This window comes from Symsagittifera roscoffensis, chromosome 6, assembly GCF_963678635.1.
Source record: "Symsagittifera roscoffensis chromosome 6, txSymRosc1.1, whole genome shotgun sequence".
Lineage (NCBI taxonomy): Eukaryota > Metazoa > Xenacoelomorpha > Acoela > Convolutidae > Symsagittifera > Symsagittifera roscoffensis.
The window spans coordinates 42838020-42859384 of NC_087067.1; the positions used below are offsets into that span (position 1 = coordinate 42838020).

A 21365-nucleotide genomic window follows, 5' to 3' on the forward strand; every position below is an offset into this window, starting at 1 on the left:
TCATTCAAAAAATTCTTAAAATTTTTTCCCACTATAATTTGATTTTTCGCGATCTGACTTTTGATTTGTTTTCATGTTCAACTCACTTCCTTTGTTAATTTTGATGAATAGCCAGCTATTAAGTCCAATGCTAAGGATAGTAACACAGACTTTTATCTTTCAAATATCACTTTAGCTTCGAAGTATCATAGATCTGTAGCTTAGAGGTAGGCAAGGAGACCGGAAACAAAATAAGAGAGTTCAAAACTAGGCTAAGTCGGATGTTTTTCAATGAATTTTTTCGTATACTAGTTAAAATGCGTCCGCTCTACAAATTGAGGCTTGTTAGTTGGTGTTTTTTTTTCCAAATTGACTGGTACTGCTAATGCGTCACAGTTGGCTTGCGTTACTTAGCAATTATGCAGACTCATAATTGGCGTGCGGTACTTAAGAAATTTTGTTGAATCAGTTGTACGTTATCGTTCGTATTTTTGTTTGTGCTAGTAAAGTGCAACTTCGCCTCTGTTTAAAAGGAAGGCAAACACCACTATCGAACAGTAAAACTCTAAAGGTCAGGAAAAACGTGATCGAATTCTAATATCGAAAATGGATTTTGGTTTTCAGATTTCCCAGCGGAATAAAAAATACTTTCATCCAGTTTTCTGAAATTGAGTTAATTTTTTATCAAAAACGAGTCAATGATAAATGGTTCTTAAAATTCAAAGAGCTGGAAGGCTTTTTATTCGAAAGTTGAAGTTTTTTCATAAATTGTGTTTCTGTTTCCTTGCGTTTATTGACTCTTTTCCCTTTGTCTGTTGGGTCCGTTTCAAAGAAGAAGTTCAAGGGGTTAGAAAAATTCCAGCGGAATAGAAAATATCTGTAATCCAGCTTTCTCAAAATGACTAGAAGATTTAAATACTCAAAAATCCTTATTCTACTGCCTCTAGGCTGTGTTTTGTCTGGATGACAGGTTTCACATAGTTTGTACGCTGGAACTTTTTGGATAGTTTTTAATGTAAATCATCAAACCAGCCGAGGTATTGACCGTTTTGTATGTTAAATTTCTGCTTGACATTTAAGCTTCAACGGCTTAAATAGCATTTTTTGCTAGTATCTGAAAGTTCTTCAGGACTGCTGACATGCAAGACGCTAATGGCTGAGTGGTTTAGAGCACGTGACTACAGGTGCGTAGTTCGAATTAAGTTTTTGTTTTCGTTTTTACAGTGTCTTGTTGTTTCTGACTGTGAAGTGCATTTTGGTCTCGTGTGTTCATTATGAAACACACAAGAACGGTGCCAATTTCAGCACAAATGAAATGGAAATTTGTTTTTTTTTTACGCGTATCTTATTTGGGACGAGTAAAAACTTAAGATCACTCAGGATATTTGACCCTCCCTCATTCAAAAAGCTCTTTTTTTGGCTTACGCTAGGAGAGTTTGCTAATCTTTGTTGAAATGATCTAATACTTTTGCACAGGGTTTTTTAAAAAAGTTGTAGTATTAAATTCGATGGAACTGCTTTTTTATAGTAATTTTTTAAGACCGTATCAGGCGCAGCTTTGATGATGTGAGACCACTAGCCGTTTATAGTCAGTTTAAAAACAAGATCCAAGTATTAAAAAGCTTCAACCAGTTCCAAATAAGAGAGTGAGTAAAGTAGTTCAGACTCTTATGTAGGTCGCGATGGTTTTTTCAGAAGAAGTATCAAAATTTGTTCAGGTTTCAATGTAAAAAACTTCAATTTAATTGTGACAGCTTTCCCAAAGGTTTGTTGTTGTTTTTTGAGTTATTAGTAGTATTAAAGCTCTTGACAGGAGTTTTGACAGTTAGGTTAATTATGAATGATCAGCAGTTTATAACCAACTGTTAACTGTTTCGATTTTTCGGTTCATCGACAAATTTATTTGCGAGTCAACGATTTAATTTTGTGTAGATGCATCACGGCGATGGGCGGGAAGAGGTTTCACCCAGAACACTTCGTCTGCGTGTTCTGCATGAAACAACTCAACAAAGGAACCTTCAAGGAGTACAAACAGCAACCATACTGTCAGCCCTGTTTTGTAAAGCTATTTGGCGGACACTAATAACTATTTAATTGGCCTTGCTGGTCGTTGATAGAATCCAATATCTGGCTTATCGATTAAAATGTTTCAAAAAGCACTCTGTTACATCCTCTTCAAGAGTGTGAGAATAAGCTAATTGACAAATCTGATGGTATAGAAATATCATTTAGAAAGAAGACTCAATAGCCATTTAGAAAAGACATCTAGAATCAAGTACGACATAGCCTGGGTGTGAAAGTGAAATATCGGTGTACCTAATCCGAGTCGGGCCAGATATTGTTATGCTTTCCTTGTCGTTGAACACGAATGAAAATAAAGTTTCGGTTTATTTGAAATTTGTATTTCAATTTAGAAAAAAAACAAGTTGTGGGTGCAGATTTTTATAATTTTACGTAGGTTATTATGATTTTTTTTTCAAGTTAATTTTGAATACTTAAAAACCATTTTCATTATTGCCGTCTTGCCATATATTTTCTGCAAAAGCTAACATTTCATAACTTAAATTTTATCTATTCTGTGCTTGCTCTGAAACCGTATTTTAGTTCTAAAAGTATTTTAATTTCTGATTTCATTTGATGACTTGAATATTTTCAATGACATGTTTTGTCGTCCAAAACTCAAACCATTATTTTATCTATTTTTTGCAATTACTGATCAGTATTACAAAGTTTATTTTGACCGGTACCAGTAACATGTTGAAAAATAACCTTAAATCCTTCAGTGTTATAGATTTTAACATTTCTTGGCGTAGCCGCCCACCTAGCTTCTTAAGACTTGAATGAGCGGATAAATTATACAAATTAGTTCTTTTTCTCTCTAAGATTCACTTCAATTTTATTTACAATTTACGTGGGCTCTTGTTTTTTTTTTCTGGGTTATTAGATTTTTTTTACTTCTCCATATTAGTTGTCTATCAGACGAGGTTTCGAAGTGCATATCTTCCTTTTATGTTTGCATTAGAAGTAGCTTGAGTTTGTAGTATTTGTTAAATGCTCTCAATGTCCTCGTAAAACTAAATAACAATTTTGAAATTTTAATTTTCGCCTCTGTTTAAAAGGAAGGCAAACACCACTATCGAACAGTAAAACTCTAAAGGTCAGGAAAAACGTGATCGAATTCTAATATCGAAAATGGATTTTGGTTTTCAGATTTCCCAGCGGAATAAAAAATACTTTCATCCAGTTTTCTGAAATTGAGTTAATTTTTTTATCAAAAACGAGTCAATGATAAATGGTTCTTTAAATTCAAAGAGCTGGAAGGCTTTTTATTCGAAAGTTGAAGTTTTTTCATAAATTGTGTTTCTGTTTCCTTGCGTTTATTGACTCTTTTCCCTTTGTCTGTTGGGTCCGTTTCAAAGAAGAAGTTCAAGGGGTTAGAAAAATTCCAGCGGAATAGAAAATATCTGTAATCCAGCTTTCTCAAAATGACTAGAAGATTTAAATACTCAAAAATCCTTATTCTACTGCCTCTAGGCTGTGTTTTGTCTGGATGACAGGTTTCACATAGTTTGTACGCTGGAACTTTTTGGATAGTTTTTAATGTAAATCATCAAACCAGCCGAGGTATTGACCGTTTTGTATGTTAAATTTCTGCTTGACATTTAAGCTTCAACGGCTTAAATAGCATTTTTTGCTAGTATCTGAAAGTTCTTCAGGACTGCTGACATGCAAGACGCTAATGGCTGAGTGGTTTAGAGCACGTGACTACAGGTGCGTAGTTCGAATTAAGTTTTTGTTTTCGTTTTTACAGTGTCTTGTTGTTTCTGACTGTGAAGTGCATTTTGGTCTCGTGTGTTCATTATGAAACACACAAGAACGGTGCCAATTTCAGCACAAATGAAATGGAAATTTGTTTTTTTTTACGCGTATCTTATTTGGGACGAGTAAAAACTTAAGATCACTCAGGATATTTGACCCTCCCTCATTCAAAAAGCTCTTTTTTTGGCTAACGCTAGGAGAGTTTGCTAATCTTTGTTGAAATGATCTAATACTTTTGCACAGGGTTTTTTAAAAAAGTTGTAGTATTAAATTCGATGGAACTGCTTTTTTATAGTAATTTTTTAAGACCGTATCAGGCGCAGCTTTGATGATGTGAGACCACTAGCCGTTTATAGTCAGTTTAAAAACAAGATCCAAGTATTAAAATGCTTCAACCTGTTCCAAATAAGAGAGTGAGTAAAGTAGTTCAGACTCTTATGTAGGTCGCGATGGTTTTTTCAGAAGAAGTATCAAAATTTGTTCAGGTTTCAATGTAAAAAACTTCAATTTAATTGTGACAGCTTTCCCAAAGGTTTGTTGTTGTTTTTTGAGTTATTAGTAGTATTAAAGCTCTTGACAGGAGTTTTGACAGTTAGGTTAATTATGAATGATCAGCAGTTTATAACCAACTGTTAACTGTTTCGATTTTTCGGTTCATCGACAAATTTATTTGCGAGTCAACGATTTAATTTTGTGTAGATGCATCACGGCGATGGGCGGGAAGAGGTTTCACCCAGAACACTTCGTCTGCGTGTTCTGCATGAAACAACTCAACAAAGGAACCTTCAAGGAGTACAAACAGCAACCATACTGTCAGCCCTGTTTTGTAAAGCTATTTGGCGGACACTAATAACTATTTAATTGGCCTTGCTGGTCGTTGATAGAATCCAATATCTGGCTTATCGATAAAAATTTTTCAAAAAATCTTCTGTTACATCCTCTTCAGGAGTGTGAGAATAAGCAAATTGACAAATCTGATGTTTTAGAAATATCATTTAGAAAGAAGACTCAATAGCCATTTAGAAAAGACATTTAGAATCTAGTACGACATAGCCTGGATGTGAAATGTGAAATATTGGTGTACCTAATCCGAGTCGAGCCAGATATTTTAATGCTTTCCTTGTCGTTGAACACGAATGAAAATAAAGTTTCGGTTTATTTGAAATTAGTATTTGAATTTAGAAAAGAAACAAGTTGTGGGTGCAGATTTTTATAATTTTACTTAAGTTATTATGATTTTTTTTCAAGTTCATTTTGAATACTTAAAAACCATTTTCATTATTGCCGTCTTGCCGTATTTTTTCTGCAAAAGGTAACATTCCATGACTTAAAATTTATCTATTCTGTGCTCGCTCTGAAACCGTATTTTAGTTCTAAAAGTATTTTAATTTCTAATTTCATTTGATGACTTGAATATTTTCAATGACATGTTTTGTCGTCCAAAACTCAAAGCATTATTTTATCTATTATTTGCAATTACTGATCAGTATTACAAAGTTTGTTTTGACCGGTATCAAAAATTATGAAGCTGGAATGATGACATGTTTTACACGAAATAAAGTTCTACATGGTATTCTACATATATGAACGTTATGTCTTTAAACTCCAGTAACATGTTGAAAAATAACCTTAAATCCTTCAGTGTTATAGATTTTAACATTTCTTGGCGTAGCCGCCCACCTAGCTTCTTAAGACTTGAATGAGCGGATAAATTATACAAATTAGTTCTTTTTCTCTCTAAGATTCACTTCAATTTTATTTACAATTTACGTGGGCTCTTGTTTTTTTTTCTGGGTTATTAGATTTTTTTTACTTCTCCATATTAGTTGTCTATCAGACGAGGATTCGAAGTGCATATCTTCCTTTTATGTTTGCATTAGAAGTAGCTTGAGTTTGTAGTATTTGTTAAATGCTCTCAATGTCCTCGTAAAACTAAATAACAATTTTGAAATTTTAATTTTTAAATTAACTGTAAAATAATTTGATTTGAATTAATTATTTGATTGTATGTGTACAGACTAACTTAGTTAAAAACACTCTAATTTGATGATAATTTAGTTTTATAAGCTTGGTTTTGTACTGGAGATGTGACGGGAATTTTTGTTAACACTATATTTTTTTATGTGTTTCAGTGTCAAAGAACACAGTGAACACTCTTATATAGGCCGAGATGTATTTCTGATAATTCATTCAAAAAATTCTTAAAATTTTTTCCCACTATAATTTGATTTTTCGCGATCTGACTTTTGATTTGTTTTCATGTTCAACTCACTTCCTTTGTTAATGTTGATGAATAGCCAGCTATTAAGTCCAATGCTAAGGATATTAACACAGACTATTATCTTTCAAATATCACTTTAGCTTCAAAGTATCATAGATCTGTAGCTTAGAGGTAGGCAAGGAGACCGGAAACAAAATAAGAGAATTCAAAACTAGGCTAAGTCGGATGTTTTTCAATGAATTTTTTCGTATAATAGTTAAAATGCGTCCGCTCTACAAATTGAGGCTTGTTAGTTGGTATTTTTTTTTCAAATTGACTGGTACTGCTAATGCGTCACAATTGGCTTGCGTTACTTAGCAATTATGCAGACTCATAATTGGCCTGCGGTACTTAAGAAATATTGTTGAATCAGTTGTACGTTATCGTTCGTATTTTTGTTTGTGCTAGTAAAGTGCAACTTCGCCTCTGTTTAAAAGGAAGGCAAACACCACTATCGAACAGTAAAACTCTAAAGGTCAGGAAAAACGTGATCGAATTCTAATATCGAAAATGGATTTTGGTTTTCAGATTTCCCAGCGGAATAAAAAATACTTTCATCCAGTTTTCTGAAATTGAGTTAATTTTTTATCAAAAACGAGTCAATGATAAATGGTTCTTAAAATTCAAAGAGCTGGAAGGCTTTTTATTCGAAAGTTGAAGTTTTTTCATAAATTGTGTTTCTGTTTCCTTGCGTTTATTGACTCTTTTCCCTTTGTCTGTTGGGTCCGTTTCAAAGAAGAAGTTCAAGGGGTTAGAAAAATTCCAGCGGAATAGAAAATATCTGTAATCCAGCTTTCTCAAAATGACTAGAAGATTTAAATACTCAAAAATCCTTATTCTACTGCCTCTAGGCTGTGTTTTGTCTGGATGACAGGTTTCACATAGTTTGTACGCTGGAACTTTTTGGATAGTTTTTAATGTAAATCATCAAACCAGCCGAGGTATTGACCGTTTTGTATGTTAAATTTCTGCTTGACATTTAAGCTTCAACGGCTTAAATAGCATTTTTTGCTAGTATCTGAAAGTTCTTCAGGACTGCTGACATGCAAGACGCTAATGGCTGAGTGGTTTAGAGCACGTGACTACAGGTGCGTAGTTCGAATTAAGTTTTTGTTTTCGTTTTTACAGTGTCTTGTTGTTTCTGACTGTGAAGTGCATTTTGGTCTCGTGTATTCATTATGAAACACACAAGAACGGTGCCAATTTCAGCACAAATGAAATGGAAATTTGTTTTTTTTTACGCGTATCTTATTTGGGACGAGTAAAAACTTAAGATCACTCAGGATATTTGACCCTCCCTCATTCAAAAAGCTCTGTTTTTGGCTTATGCTAAGGAGAGTTTGCTAATCTTTGTTGAAATGATCTAATACCTTTGCACCGGGTTTTTTAAAAAAGTTGTAGTATTAAATTCGATGGAACTGCTTTTTTATAGTAATTTTTTAAGACCGTATCAGGCGCAGCTTTGATGATGTGAGACCACTAGCCGTTTATAGTCAGTTTAAAAACAAGATCCAAGTATTAAAAAGCTTCAACCTGTTCCAAATAAGAGAGTGAGTAAAGTAGTTCAGACTCTTATGTAGGTCGCGATGGTTTTTTCAGGAAAAGTATCAAAATTTGTTCAGGTTTCAATGTAAAAAACTTCAATTTAATCGTGACAGCTTTCCCAAAGGTTTGTTGTTGTTTTTTGTTGTGTAGCTATCCTGCTTGGTTGCAGTATCTGACTTTTTGTGCCCATAATTAGTAGTGATATTAGTGATACTTAGCTAAACAGTCGAAGAATTTTCTTGTTCAATGATCGATTGACACTAACTCAAGACGACTGCCCTACTTGCAGTTAGACATGGGAAGCTTCATGAGCAGGCAGCTAGGCGACCAGCTGGACAATCAAAAGAAATTCATGGCCGAATTGAGTGGAGTGACCATGAATAGACAGGAACGAATTCAAGCAGACTTACTTGATCAAACCACTGCTAATCTAAACATTTTTTTTTCAAATATGGCCATAATGAATAGAAACGCGATTATTTGGTAACGTTAGAGAAAACCATGCAGATTGAGGAAAATGTCCTAACTTTGTTCGATTTTAATAAAATCTGTTTGCTTTTTTCAGTTAGCTGATACTTGGGCATGTTTATTGTTCCGACTACTGAAAGTGACGAGGAATTTTGTCTTCGAGCTGGGTTTAGTTTTTTAACTTAAACAAATTTTCAAGCAAAATCAGGTATCACAAAAAACTATCGGAAGGAGTTGAGTGATACAGTATGATAAAGCCCTGTAAGTTGTGATTCGAACATTTTAAAAATTCAAAGAAATTTTCCGGGTGTTGATAGATTTTTTTGTCTAATTTCAAGCAAGTTGAGCGAGCGATTAGGTCTTGTAGTGGGCGTATAATAGTCTTAACATTATACTTGCGAAGCTAGTGTATTAGTACGGCCCTTCTTTTTTCCAAGGTAAGTCGCAAATATTGGTGCCACATTAAGGGTTTCTTTACAGCTTTTACATAGCATCTGCTTTGATACTCGAATAAGTTAACACAGTTGATGCATTTTTAATTGATCAAATGAACCGGTAAAAGCTATTTGTTTCCAACAACCTAACAAAAAAAACTCGATTTCAGAAATTGTCTAACCTTATATATCGCAATTTTTTGAAATGCATAATTTATACATAATATGGCTTTATGCTTTGCGATTTATTACATGCAAAATTGTGTTTTTTTGTATTTGGTGCTACTTTTGCTGCATCGAATTGACAATTTATTAGCATATGTAGCTGCGTTATTGTTGGCTAGTTTTTGGGGATTTTAAGCATCCGTGGCTGAGTGGTTAGTGCGTGAGACTCCAATTTGCTAGGTCGCAGATTCGAATCCGACACTTAGCCGAGTTTTTGCTAATTCGAGGCTTATTTCTACTTTTTCTCATGTCACTTGATAGAGCTGCTTTCTGGTCGTTTTCTCGCAAGTGTTAGCGAAACACAGCTTCGCTTCTGTGTCTCATTTTACTAATGATTTCGATCAGTTTGAAGAGTAAATATATTGGCTAACAATCATCATTCGGGGCGAGCTACGAATTTCCGTTGACTGCTAATTTAATAGTGGTTCCGATGAAGATTTTTGATTAGCTCAAGAACGAGAAAATGCTTGAATATTAGTTTGCTTTTTTGATTTTTTTTACTGATATGCCGTGAAAAATCAATCGATAAACCTGCTGAATTAAAACAATATAGCGGGTAGATTGGCCGCATTTTAAAAGTTCAATTATTTTTTTAATCTGTTAAGTGAGTTGTTGTCCCATTTCCCATATTGAAGAATTTTGTTCTTCGATGCTTAAAATTTGTGTACAATCAAGCTTTGTGTCGTGTCTTTATAGGAGGTACCGTTCGCCCAACTGATAATTTTACCGTACCATACCTTGATGAAACTAGATAGGAATGTACAGATAGTTGGTAACTAGATCTTAAAGTTTTGTTTGTTGGAAAATTGTTTCATTTGCAATTTTATAATACGATGTTAGCAAGTTTTTCCGGATATCATCGCTTATTAAATTATTGTTCGGACCATTGAAAATGGGGAGGAACGTATTCGGATGTGTTTTAGTTTTTCTCGACGCAAAATCAGGTGCCACAAATAGTCATCGGACCAAGCCGAGTGATATATCTTATTAAAGCTTTTTCAGTCGTGATTCGAAAGTTTTTAAAAAAAAAAAAAAAACGCTCTCCTAGTGTCAAGAAAAACTGGTTTCAAAAGTTTTTAATTGTTAGTCCAATTTCGAGCGAGTAAGCGAGCTAGCAGGCTTATTATTATAGAAGGATAAGCCGTGAAACTTTGGTAGTATATAAGCCAACCGAAGTATAAACCAGCCGAAATATCAATCAGCCAAAAATACGTAAGTTTTATTTAATAGTTATGTAACAATTATGTAACGGTTACGAAAATTATGCAAATTCATTCATATGATGTATATTTTTGGCTAGTTTATATGCTCTGTGCATTTTAGGTTGGTTTATACTTCGGGTGGTTTATTTTCTCTCGAAAGTTTAATTTTCTCCAGTAAAATTAGTTTTCGAAGATTTCATAGCGAAATTTTGGAAATAAATACTTCAAAAAGCTAAAAATTTCTGTAAATGTGCCAGTTTCATCAAACGTCAAATCTGTCTGCTTGAATTTCTTTCGTGAAATTGGTGCAGGTTGAGCTGCAGAGCCAGATGAGGGAGCGAATGACGTCGTTGCAGATTGCGAGGAGTAGAGAAATGTTCTCCTGGCTGGCATCTTTCTATGCTGTAGCTGTCGTCGTTAGCATCGCTGGGTAAGTTAAGAGTTGAGATCGATTTAACAATTCCCCCTATGGTATCTAATTTAAAATCACCACACCTAAAGATATATATAGTAAATTAGCATTAGAGCTTGTATTGAGAATTCAATTTTTGCTGCATCCTGATTGGTCGAAAAATCGACCATTTTGATCTACTTAACAATCTCCCCCCTTTCATGAAAGGGGGATATTGTTTAGTAGATCCCTGAACTTGAATGGGATCTTCTCAATTTTTAATTTACTTGCCTAACAATTCTTGAAAGAGGGAGGTGATTTTGTTAAGTAGATCCAGAGTTTAATCCTGGAACTTCGTGGAATTTTCAACTCAGTGTCAATTGATTTGAAATTAATGATCCTGCGATTATCAGCGTTATCATATTGGAAAAATTGGCTAACCGAATTTGTTCCCCGATAGCCGAAAACAAATTCGGCTCTTTCACGTAATAACACGTAAATAACACGTAATACAAATATACAAATAACGTAATACAAATAACCGTAATAACACGTAAAACAATTATAAAACTCGTTATTTTGAAAGGGGGGAAACTGGAAAAGAGCCGCGCATCCTAATTAGTCCGCATGTCAATTTTCATAATTATCGGACAATGTGAACAGTAACTTTACTAGTAAAAAATTGCAGTTGGGGGGGGGGAAGGAAAAAGAGCCACAAATTCGTTCCGGGATAGCCGAAAAAAAAAGTTTGTTCCACGAGACCCAAAATTTTTTTCCCCGGATATCCGAAATCTTTTTGTTCTGGATAGCAAAAAAAATTGATTCACACAGCCAAAAACACTAAAGATCTTGATTTTGATCAAACTTTCTGCGACATTTGAAAAACTTTTGACAATGAATCGAGGTTTTATACATCCTGCATCCATGAATCGAGGTTTTGTACACTTCTTGGCGTGTGGTCGCCGAGACCATCTCAGGAAATTTATATAATATTGTTCTCATTTGGATATTTACTGGATTGGCAGTAAAAAGTTTTATCGGATAGCCGAAAAAAAATTTCCCAGATAGCCTAAAAAAGATGTCGTTAACAATTTATTTAACAAAATCACTTGAATCATTGGTAGCAGCACGTGCGCTACCTTGTCATGCTGATATGCTTAGTTGCGAAAAATCAAACTAAACTACTGGAGTTTGCTAATTTTGAGTAGTAATCACTTGAATCATTTGCAATTTTTTGGGCAAAACCTACCTTAGAAAAACTGCCTAAGAATGTCTTTTTGGATTGTTTTTACTAAAATTCGCCAGCGGTGCAGAAAAATTGGTTTAAAATGGGATCGTTATAGTGATCTGGTAAGGCTCGAAAAATAAATTTGATCAGTTTTCCTTATACCTCAGTGAGCTTTAAAATTTTTACGTGGTATGTCAATCGGCCAGATGAATTTGTTTTGCCTCTTCTACAAACCAACGGTCGATTCCACTTCACGTTCATGAGAACTGTGCTTCAGATTTCGACGAAGTAGAAAACCAGCTGTGGTGGCACCTCTACTTCCCTTGACTTTCCTGGTGGGATACCAAGCTGACCTGGCCTACGGGACCAAAATGAAGAGAATCTTTTTAGAGGCAGATCACATCTATAAAGAGGAGAGAGACTTGCTGAGACTGCCGGGTGGAAATGTCACTCTGCCCGATATTGACAGAATTGTTGAACAACTTGCAGAGAAAACTAAATGAACCTACCGTAAGAACTATCGGGTATGCAGATTGCATGATTATTCAAAACGTGCTTTTGATTGAAATGTAAAATGTTAGGAAAAATGAGTTTATCAAGAAACGTAACCTTAAAAAACGTATTTGTATCATAATCTTTGCTTTAATTTTGTATTGATTTGAAACTCAGAGCTGCACATATCAAAGTTTACACATTAAATATTGAATGATTCTATCAGTTAGTTAATATAAATTCAACTCTATAAATATTTCTGTGGTTTTCTTTCAAGCGACAATAATATGCATGCAGTTCCATAGTTTTTATCCACGGTCATCATTCATTCCACTAGCGAACTTTAGTGAGCGTCAGTGTTATACTGCGACTTATCTTTTTTCTGACCTAAGTCGCAGATATTGGTGCCACTTTTGGTGCAACATTACGGTTATGGATAGTCTGTGCTTTGACATTCGAAAAGTAATAAGTTAACACACATGATGCATTTTAAATTCACCAAATGAACCAAAAACCGCTTTTTGTTTCAAACAACAGTACATTAATAAAAACTGGATTTCAGAAGCTACCCAATTCAATGTATTTCGCAATTTTTTCAAATGCATAGCTTATACATAATGTGGCTTTATGTTTCCGATTTGTTTCATGCAAAAATAGTGTGGATGCCTTCAGTTTGTTATATTCCAAACTATTATTTGCAAAATTGTGGTTCGAAGACCATACGTAGTAAATTTTTACTCAATCGAGGCTTGTTTCTAATTTTTTTTATTTCACTTTATCAAGCTACTAAAGCTGCTTTTTTTGCCGTGTTGTCGCTAGTGTTTGCGAAGGGCAGCTTCGCCTCTGTTAAACATAGAGTTGACATCAATTAGATCGACGTGTTCCTGAAAGCTTGGAGTTTTATAGTTAAAAAGGAAACAGTTAGCTAATTTTTCCACCTGGAGATTATCAAATGGAACAAGGAAAGCCGGTACCAGTGCAAGTAACACAGAATGTTCCGAACGTAGCCTTAAAAACTGCATTTTTTCTCTCAATTAAAACCTTTTTTCCGTGTGGTGTGATAAATTGAACAATAAAATAGAAATTAGGCAAATGCGACAGTCATAGTCAAATAGGGCAATTGGAAAACCTTTTTTTTTGTGGAAAAATGTCTAGACAACCAAAATTTAACTCGTAAAACCAATTTGACAATTTTTTTAATGCCTACGAGACCAATTTAAAAAAACTCAAAAGGTTTTTCTCATTTTATCCAAGAAGTATATTTTTGATTTTCTAAAGGGCGCAAAAAAACTCCAAAAATTTACTTTACTAGAGTAAAAATCAGTTCAAAATGGTTTTTCTCGATACTCAGAATTTTTTCATAATTTTAAAATGTTCGAAGAACGACTGAAAGGCCTTTAATATGATTTATCACTCGACCCAGTCTGATGATGTCTTATGGTACCTGAATAGCATAATATAATGCAAATGTTTCAAATTGCTTTATTATTTCATGACTTCATATTCAGAGCGCGCAGAATCCACATGATTTTGTTAAACGGTGAACTGATTATAGACTTCCCTAAAAATTGTTATCTCTCAGCGGAATGCAAGTAAACATTGATCATCTTGAAACATCAGGTCATTGTTTATTTGAAACCTCGCAATCATGATTGGTTAGCTTGAACGAAGAATGTTTTTTTTGGCACATTTGAAACTTTCCGTTAATTTTTGAAACATCGGGTTAATTTTAAACTGAAGCCTCGCAATCATGAGAGGCTATTTTGTACAAGGAATGAAAATTTCGCATACCTGAAATATTTTTTATAATAGATTTTTTAAGCTGGTTTTCAGATGCGAAGATAGTTAACTAGAAATTTTGATTAAGCTGTGATTCATCTCAGAATGAAGTCTTATCATTTCATCTTGTTTCATGTAATGCAATTTAGACTCTGCGCAAAAGATTTTATGCAATGCGTATTTGGCTTAACCCTGAAGATGAGTTCAACTGTTACCTCTCGAACAGACAACCAAAAAAATTCATTCCAGTGTTTCGATTGAAAAGAATATTTGAATATATTTTTTTGCTCATGAAGCGATAACAAGATACCAAGAATTAAAATCAGTTCTGGCTTTTTTATATTTCTAATTGCTGATTTTTTTTTCAGATTGATTTTTTTAGATTTGATGAAATGCTGAAACAATGTTTTAAAGAGCTTCTACTTGAACAAAGAGCAGTAATTTCTTTTATATAAAGCAGGTGCGTTTGCTAGTTCAACCAATTGAGGACAGGTGCGGCCACTTCATGAATATCAAAACCCATTATATTTAAGGAATATAATGAAACACCCTATATTAATTTCAGGTTCCGACCAATGTTGGTTTCTACTAAAAGGTGCAACACTTTAAATAGTGCGTAAAAGTTCAAAAGCAATTTAGGGCAATCAATCAAATAATGCCGTAAACGATAAAGGGAAAAACTTCAAAAAATAACTAAATGTTAATTCACAGTTTGTTACAATTGATTGCCTAAAATTGCTTGGAATTTAATAATAATGAAAAAATTGTTTCTCTTCTGACTCTTCTGAGAATTTTTTTTCCGACCGTGTTATGTAAATAAAATTCTTCATAACAATCTAATGGTTTTTTTTCAATTTAATGTGATCCAAATGATGAGTTGAATTTCTTTATTCATTTACTTAAAATTGGTTTCAAACTGATAATCAACAGAAGCTTGTTAACTTTCTCGCTTAAAAGTTGTAGTCTGATGAGTATATGTTATGCTCATAATTTCAATAATTGCTGGCTTGATTGTAATCACAGAAAGTGTAAATTTCAAATCTTTAAAAATTTATTTCAAAATTGTGAGGCAGATTTTTTTTTTCAATTTTTTTTTGCAGAAATTTTTTGAATTTTAAGAAACTCAAGTTGCAGTAGATATGAAGCACAAAAAAATAAACGAAAAATAGAGTTCAGAATTTTGCTAATTCAGCAGTGAAATTTGCTAAAAGGAAGAAAATGAAAAGTGATTGCTAATTCATTGCCAAATCAGCGCTCTTTATGTTCTAGTATTTGATACAGTGCTGATTTAATATTTCCAGATAAAATAAACAAAATTTGTTTTTTTTCTAGACGTCTTTTTCTCAGATTGGGTTGAAACTTACAAAAAAGGATGAAACACAAAAGTTGCTTAGATTTTCATCAGAATTGATACGGTGCAATTACTTTCATAAGTCTCAACCAAAATTTTGACCCAAAAATGTGTGATTTTGATTTTAAAATTAATCAAAATAACGCTGAAACTAGTGTTAATTGATATAAAAAAGTTTATTCAAAAGAAGCTTCTCACACAACTCAACAAAGTTTTGCAAGTAAAACGTTTGAAATTTGCTTAATGCAAAGATTTTGATTTTTATATAGTAAAATTGACCTTCTTTGGCCATCAACCAAAAGTATATTCTCTTTTACAGACTTCTAGAAGTTTTATCCTTCTAGAATTTTGCTGGGCTGTATAGCAAGCTTCTTTTGATTAATTTTAAAATTGAATTAATACTGTAATTTCAGCGTTTTTCTTGAATAATTAGGGCAAAATTTTGTTTGAGAATTTTGAGAAAAAAAACGCCCATTTTAATTCTGGTGAAACTCTAAGCAACTGTTGTTCAGTTTACTTCTTGTCTAATGTTAACCAATTTTGAAAGAAAAACCATTTGAATTTTCCAGTAATGTTCGCTGTGTCCCGTTAATTTAAATCTGCTCTGTTTTTATAGCAAAACATTTAAAAATGCATCGCTAATCTACCACTAATCGCTGAAGTTTCGGATTTTCCATCAGTGAATCAGTGCTAATTCAGCGCTTAAATTTACAATTTGGGTTAATTTTACCGCTAAATAATCGATGGCGATCACTGTTTTTAAAAAAAAATTTCGATTGCTAATTTCCAATGGGAACTCAACTCGCGTAGCAAGTTTTTTTTCGTTCTGTTTCTGCTCTACAGGCGAAGTTATTTCAAGTCAACCAAATGAGAGTTGGAGGGTACTGGGCTGTGATAGAGACTACAGCAGCAGTGGACTCAAGAGAGGAGTTCAAACTTGTTCAACAACAGTTCTGTCAGAGAAGTCACTGAGGACGAGGAGCAATGTGTGCAAGTGAGATTTGTTTCGCTTGTAGCAATTCACTGCTGTTGTTAGTGCAAATTTTATGTACAGATTTTTTAAGAAGCATGGTTTTTCACTTAAACACTTTAACAGTTTTGCGGGATGTTCGGAGTAAGTGTTTTGATTTTTTTTTCCAGACAAACTTTGACTTCTAACTTAGTTTTTATTTTTTGAGAAAAAGACATTAGCAACTTTCAGAATATGTATAAAATCAGTCAAAATTTGCTGGTTGAACCAGCAGTTTTTGTTAGATTTTTCTTACAATTCTGAAAGATGGTAATGTCTAGCACTCAAACATTAAAAACATCTTATCTGCGACTGTTTTTTGTAAGGTAATAGGGGCACAAAGTTGTGAATTTAGCCACTTTGGGATGCATGATTCCGAATAAGTTTCCAAACTTTTTGAAGTGTAGAGCAGGCTACAAAAAATTGGCTGAAGCCTCTTTCCGAATTGAAATGAGGCAGGGTAACTGATTTTAAAATTGCATGAATTTTTTGTCCTTGACACTTGCCTTTTGGGGAAAATTTTCTGAAATTTTTTTTCATCAGAAATAAAACTGCAGTTGGAAAAATGAGGACTTCGGCCTAATGCAAGCATTCAAACTAAGTGTTAGTACAATATGACCAAGGTGTACCGGCTGGTGATAATAATAAGTTATAACATCAAAAATATAGGTTAGCAAAAAGGTTAGTTATAATATAGGTTAACAAAAATATTGGCTAAATTACCTTCGAGATAACTTTAACCGAATATTTAGGAATTAAGCAAGTGTAAATTTTAGAAGCAGGCGCTCATCAATAATGATACTTATCGAAAGTTTGATTGTATGAATTAAATAAGTAAAATAAATTTAAAAAAAATTACTTTTCCATGAAAGTATAGAAAAAAAAATATAATGACCGATTTTTTTTTATTAGATGCGCAAATGGAGCTAACTAAAGTTATACAATGGATGAAGTCGGGAATCCCGAACACCGTCCGAACACTCGACGAGGCAATTGCTTTCTGCTCGGAGATCGGAGGAACTCTTTTCGGCGAACTGGATGGCACAGTCAAACAGCTGGTATATCTGCTGCGTGAACCAGAAATCATCAACATCATGTTTTTAGGAGCACTCTATGACACAGCAACTGCATCGTGGATAACCCTACGTGTAATTGATATCACTGACAAAATTATATGGGCCAGCGATCATCCAATTGACCCAGTCAATTATCCTGGACTTTATCTCGTCGACAAACATGTAGCAACTACAAAACGAGCAAACGATTGAACAATTAAAAATATATATTAACTTATTTTTTTCGTAAATTATTTTTTTTAGTGTAGCATGATATGTATAGAATGAAATAACGCACTGGAAAAATAGGGTCTAGGACAACAAGCCGACGGGACTTCAAGCCGAAAGGACTTGAAGCCGAAATTAAAACTTTACAAGCACCCCAAAACGCTATTTTATCATCTGCAAAATGTTGCTTTTCTAAAATTTTGGCAAGTTTAGTCCATAATAAGCGTTATTCATGACAATGCAGCGTTTGTGATTCGCATCCGTTAATAACATCAGCCGGTTTTTGAAATGCATAAATTATAAACATGAAAAATGCCTTCAACCATGTTTTACTTTTCAACTTTCGGGAACATCATTTGGAAGCTTAAATTATATGCAAACGCCAATAACTAGTGAAGAAAGATCATGAAATTCAGAAATTTTTCAAAAAAGTTTTCAAATTGTTCATATTTCACGACTTTATAAGGAATTATTCGGCTTGAAGTCCCTAATTTTACAATTCGGCTTGAATACCCGTCGGCTTGATGTCCGGCACCCGAAAAATAATATTGCTCTAAGTGTAGAGAAATCAAATTTTTGTTTCTTCATCAATTAAATAAATCTTTTTGAAATTTTTGACAACAATGAAGTTTCATATCAACACATTATATTTGTGCCAAAAACTTTTACAGATCAATCAAAGCGCAATCGGACCATTCACGACTTTGCCCTGATATACAAACTTTCTTGTCTGTTTGATGTGCATGATTTCAATTGATTATAAATAATTAGAAAATCAAGCTCACTCAGTAATGCATATGAATAGGATCGTAGATTTTAAAATTATAGAATAAAGTTTTTTTTTTCAACGTTTTTCTGCTGTGCCAGAGCGCAAGTTTCCTTGAAGAAGAATTTTGAGCTCGAACTTTTTTACTGGGGAAAAACACTTGCGGTTGGAACAAACACACAACTGGAAAAACTATGTAGAAATCAAATCAAGCAATCAACTTTGTCAATTTATTAGACAATTTCTTATAAGGTAAAACTTTTTAAGTAAAACTAAAGATATCTTTACAAACTCATAAAACTCAGGCAATGCGTAACAAAATTTATTTGCACAATCATTTTTTTATTAAAAAATACAACTAGAATGTGTCCAATTCTTACAAAATTTTCAATTTGACACTCCAATAATTTATTAAAGTCACAGATCTCTTGCTTTTAAGAACAGCCCATTCCTACATAAAGAGTTGAGGTGCTCGAACATAAGCATCTGGCTTTTGAAACCCAATTAATATTCGTTCGATAAAAAACATCGGCTGAGCAGGTCGATACAAAGCTTCACAAAGGTCGATAAGAGAGTCATCCCAATTCGATACTGATTCAATTAGAGACCGTCGACAAGTTAATCAGGGCCGGTAGAAAAGTTGAATAGGATCCATCCGCGAGTTGATCGGGGTCAAAACATGAGTGCAACTTTATGAAAATTTTTGTCTCTTCTAAATATTTTTTCTATTATAAAACTCTTTTAGACACCAAATTTTTTTACTTCCCACAGTGATTAAAAAGCCGCTTGTCAATTAAGCTACCAAATTGAAGGAATGTTTTCTTTTCTTGGTAGAAAAGAAACAAAACGTAAACCAAAAAACTGCAAAAGCTTTTGAAGAAAAATTGAGGAAAAGTTTAACAATGACTAATGATTCGAAAAACAATTTTTTTTGGGATTAGTTACGGGGTGACCTCGCAGGGATACTTATGCTTGATGTAGCAATATATCATGAATCAGTGCTGCAATTGTACTGATCATGAACAAGTGGCCACTGATCAGGGCCGGGAACAGCGATGAATATTTTAACTAAAGGGCACCACTGAATCATGAATAATTCAGTGTGGCGATGGCTATTCCGAAAACTAGCGCTGATTTGGAGATAATTAGGCGCTAACACTGAAATCCATCGTTGTTTCAGATATGATTTAGGGCTAATTCAGAGTTTGGGTTTTCAGCGCTGATTCGGAGATATTTTAGTACTATTTCAGAGTTTTATCTACGCTTTTGTCCTGATCATGCGTAAGTCACCACTGATCAGGGCTTGAAACAGCAATAATGATCTATGCGACGCCAACCCGGGTTCACACTAGTCGAACACTATAAAAATTATAATTTTCCAACATGTTAGCTGCACAGTTAACGAAATTTAGGAATCTTCATCAAATTCAAAGATGTTCGGTTGCGAAATTGGATCGACCCAAAAAGTGGAGAATAAACAAACAAAATAGCACAATTTCGTGCTAAAAAGCAAATGAATTTCTTACTTACCTTAAACCAGGCTCGAGAATTGAAGTGCTTTAACAGTCCATTCCAGGTTAACCAACTGTTTACTGTGTACAAAATGCCGCGAAGAGTTCATTTTATTGCGGAAATTGGAAGAGTTCAAATTTATAAATGAGTTAAGGAAAAAGGAAACAAAAATGACAACTTAATTGTTATCCGAAAAAAAAATTTTGAAAACTTTTTTGATTGGTACTTTTTTGCTTTGATTTGAATGCAATGTGAATGCAATTTGAATGAGTTAGCGTGGACAAAGTAACAAACAATCTTTGATATTCACCAAATGCAATCAAAACACATTTGTTTTTAGCCAAATGTGAGATTGTTTTATTAAAGAAATAATTTTCAAACTCTTTCGGAAACAAGTTAAGTGTGCATTTGAGAAAATTCAATTCAGTTTTGTTCGAAAATTTAAATCTGATTCATGCTTAATTAATGTTCAATTCAAGTATCGGCGATTGAATACTCGTCAAATTAGTTTATTTGGGCTGGCTTATAAATGTGAGAAATCTCAAGTCCAATTTTTTTTATCCAACATTCGGCAAAATGAGAAAATAAATCGGAGCAACCAAAGGGACATACTTTGATTGGGTATTGATTTTGATATCAAAAACTTCTCAGAAAAATTTTGCACTCAAGCTTCGATTGGCTTGTTACGCTTTTGTCGGATTACATATTTTTCACAAAAACGGCAATTTTTCTTTTGGAACCAATTTTTGTTGAGTTGACAAAAAGTCATTGAGGGTTTAGTTTCGTTGGATATCTTAAAAGTTTTGAAAAACCACTTTGAGAGATATACGATTATCCAGGGTGTCCGCCAAATGAAAGGACAGCTGTGAAAACGACAAAGTTTTAGATTGGGTCTTAAAGTCGACGCCACATGCAATTCTCTAATTGTTTTTCAGAACAATTAAAATACAAACCACTTAATTTCGAACAGTTAAATTTAAATGCTTCAACGCAATTTTTTGTCGTAGTGTCATTTCGTCTTATTGTTCTGTTGACTTACTTATCGTTTTCTAGGTGCAGAGACTTTGATGGATGTATTTTTTTTGAAATGCAGTTTTAGGCTTCATTCTTAGGTTGATGAAAGGTTAGAAATTGTATGGTTAAAAGATTTCGCTTTTTCTTCATTTTCTTTTTTAAGTTATTTTCTTGATTAGTCTAGCTGAGTTAGAACCGATGTGGTTAACTCATAGAGTAATTTCGGATAGGGTACACCGTCTGCTCGTCACGCTATCTTAATTTCGGCCGGATAGATTCGTGCAACTTCTTAGTCTAATACCGATCCTAATCTTACTCTTATACTATCTAGTCTCAGGTTGCTTAACTAGTTTCTGCTAGGCTCAATAGATCTAGGGTATACTGGTTTATTGCGGCTGCTGAAGTTCTCTTGGAGAGGCAACTAATTTCTAAGTTAAATTCAAATCTCTCTGGTGCTGAAATTACAAGTAATTTCAGCACTTACAAATAAGTGGGTTGTTAGTTAGATGGATCATGATTGGTTAATATTAAATACTTTACAGTGGTAAAATATCTAATTTATCCAATCATAATATGTAGTTTAGATCAGGTTCCACCCATCCGGGTTT

At 33.7% G+C, this 21365-nt stretch overlaps 1 protein-coding gene across 1 annotated transcript; it reads left to right on the forward strand.

Annotated features, from left to right (window-relative positions):
• Positions 1-7860: 7860 nt before the first annotated feature.
• LOC134848318 (plasminogen receptor (KT)-like) lies at positions 7861-12261 on the forward strand. The gene is made up of 3 exons (XM_063865716.1): positions 7861-7988; positions 10241-10362; positions 11829-12261. Exons 1-3 carry the CDS (start codon positions 7899-7901, stop codon positions 12052-12054), a joined length of 438 nt encoding a protein of 145 aa, XP_063721786.1. The 5' UTR covers positions 7861-7898; the 3' UTR covers positions 12055-12261.
• The last annotated feature ends 9104 nt before the right edge of the window (positions 12262-21365 follow it).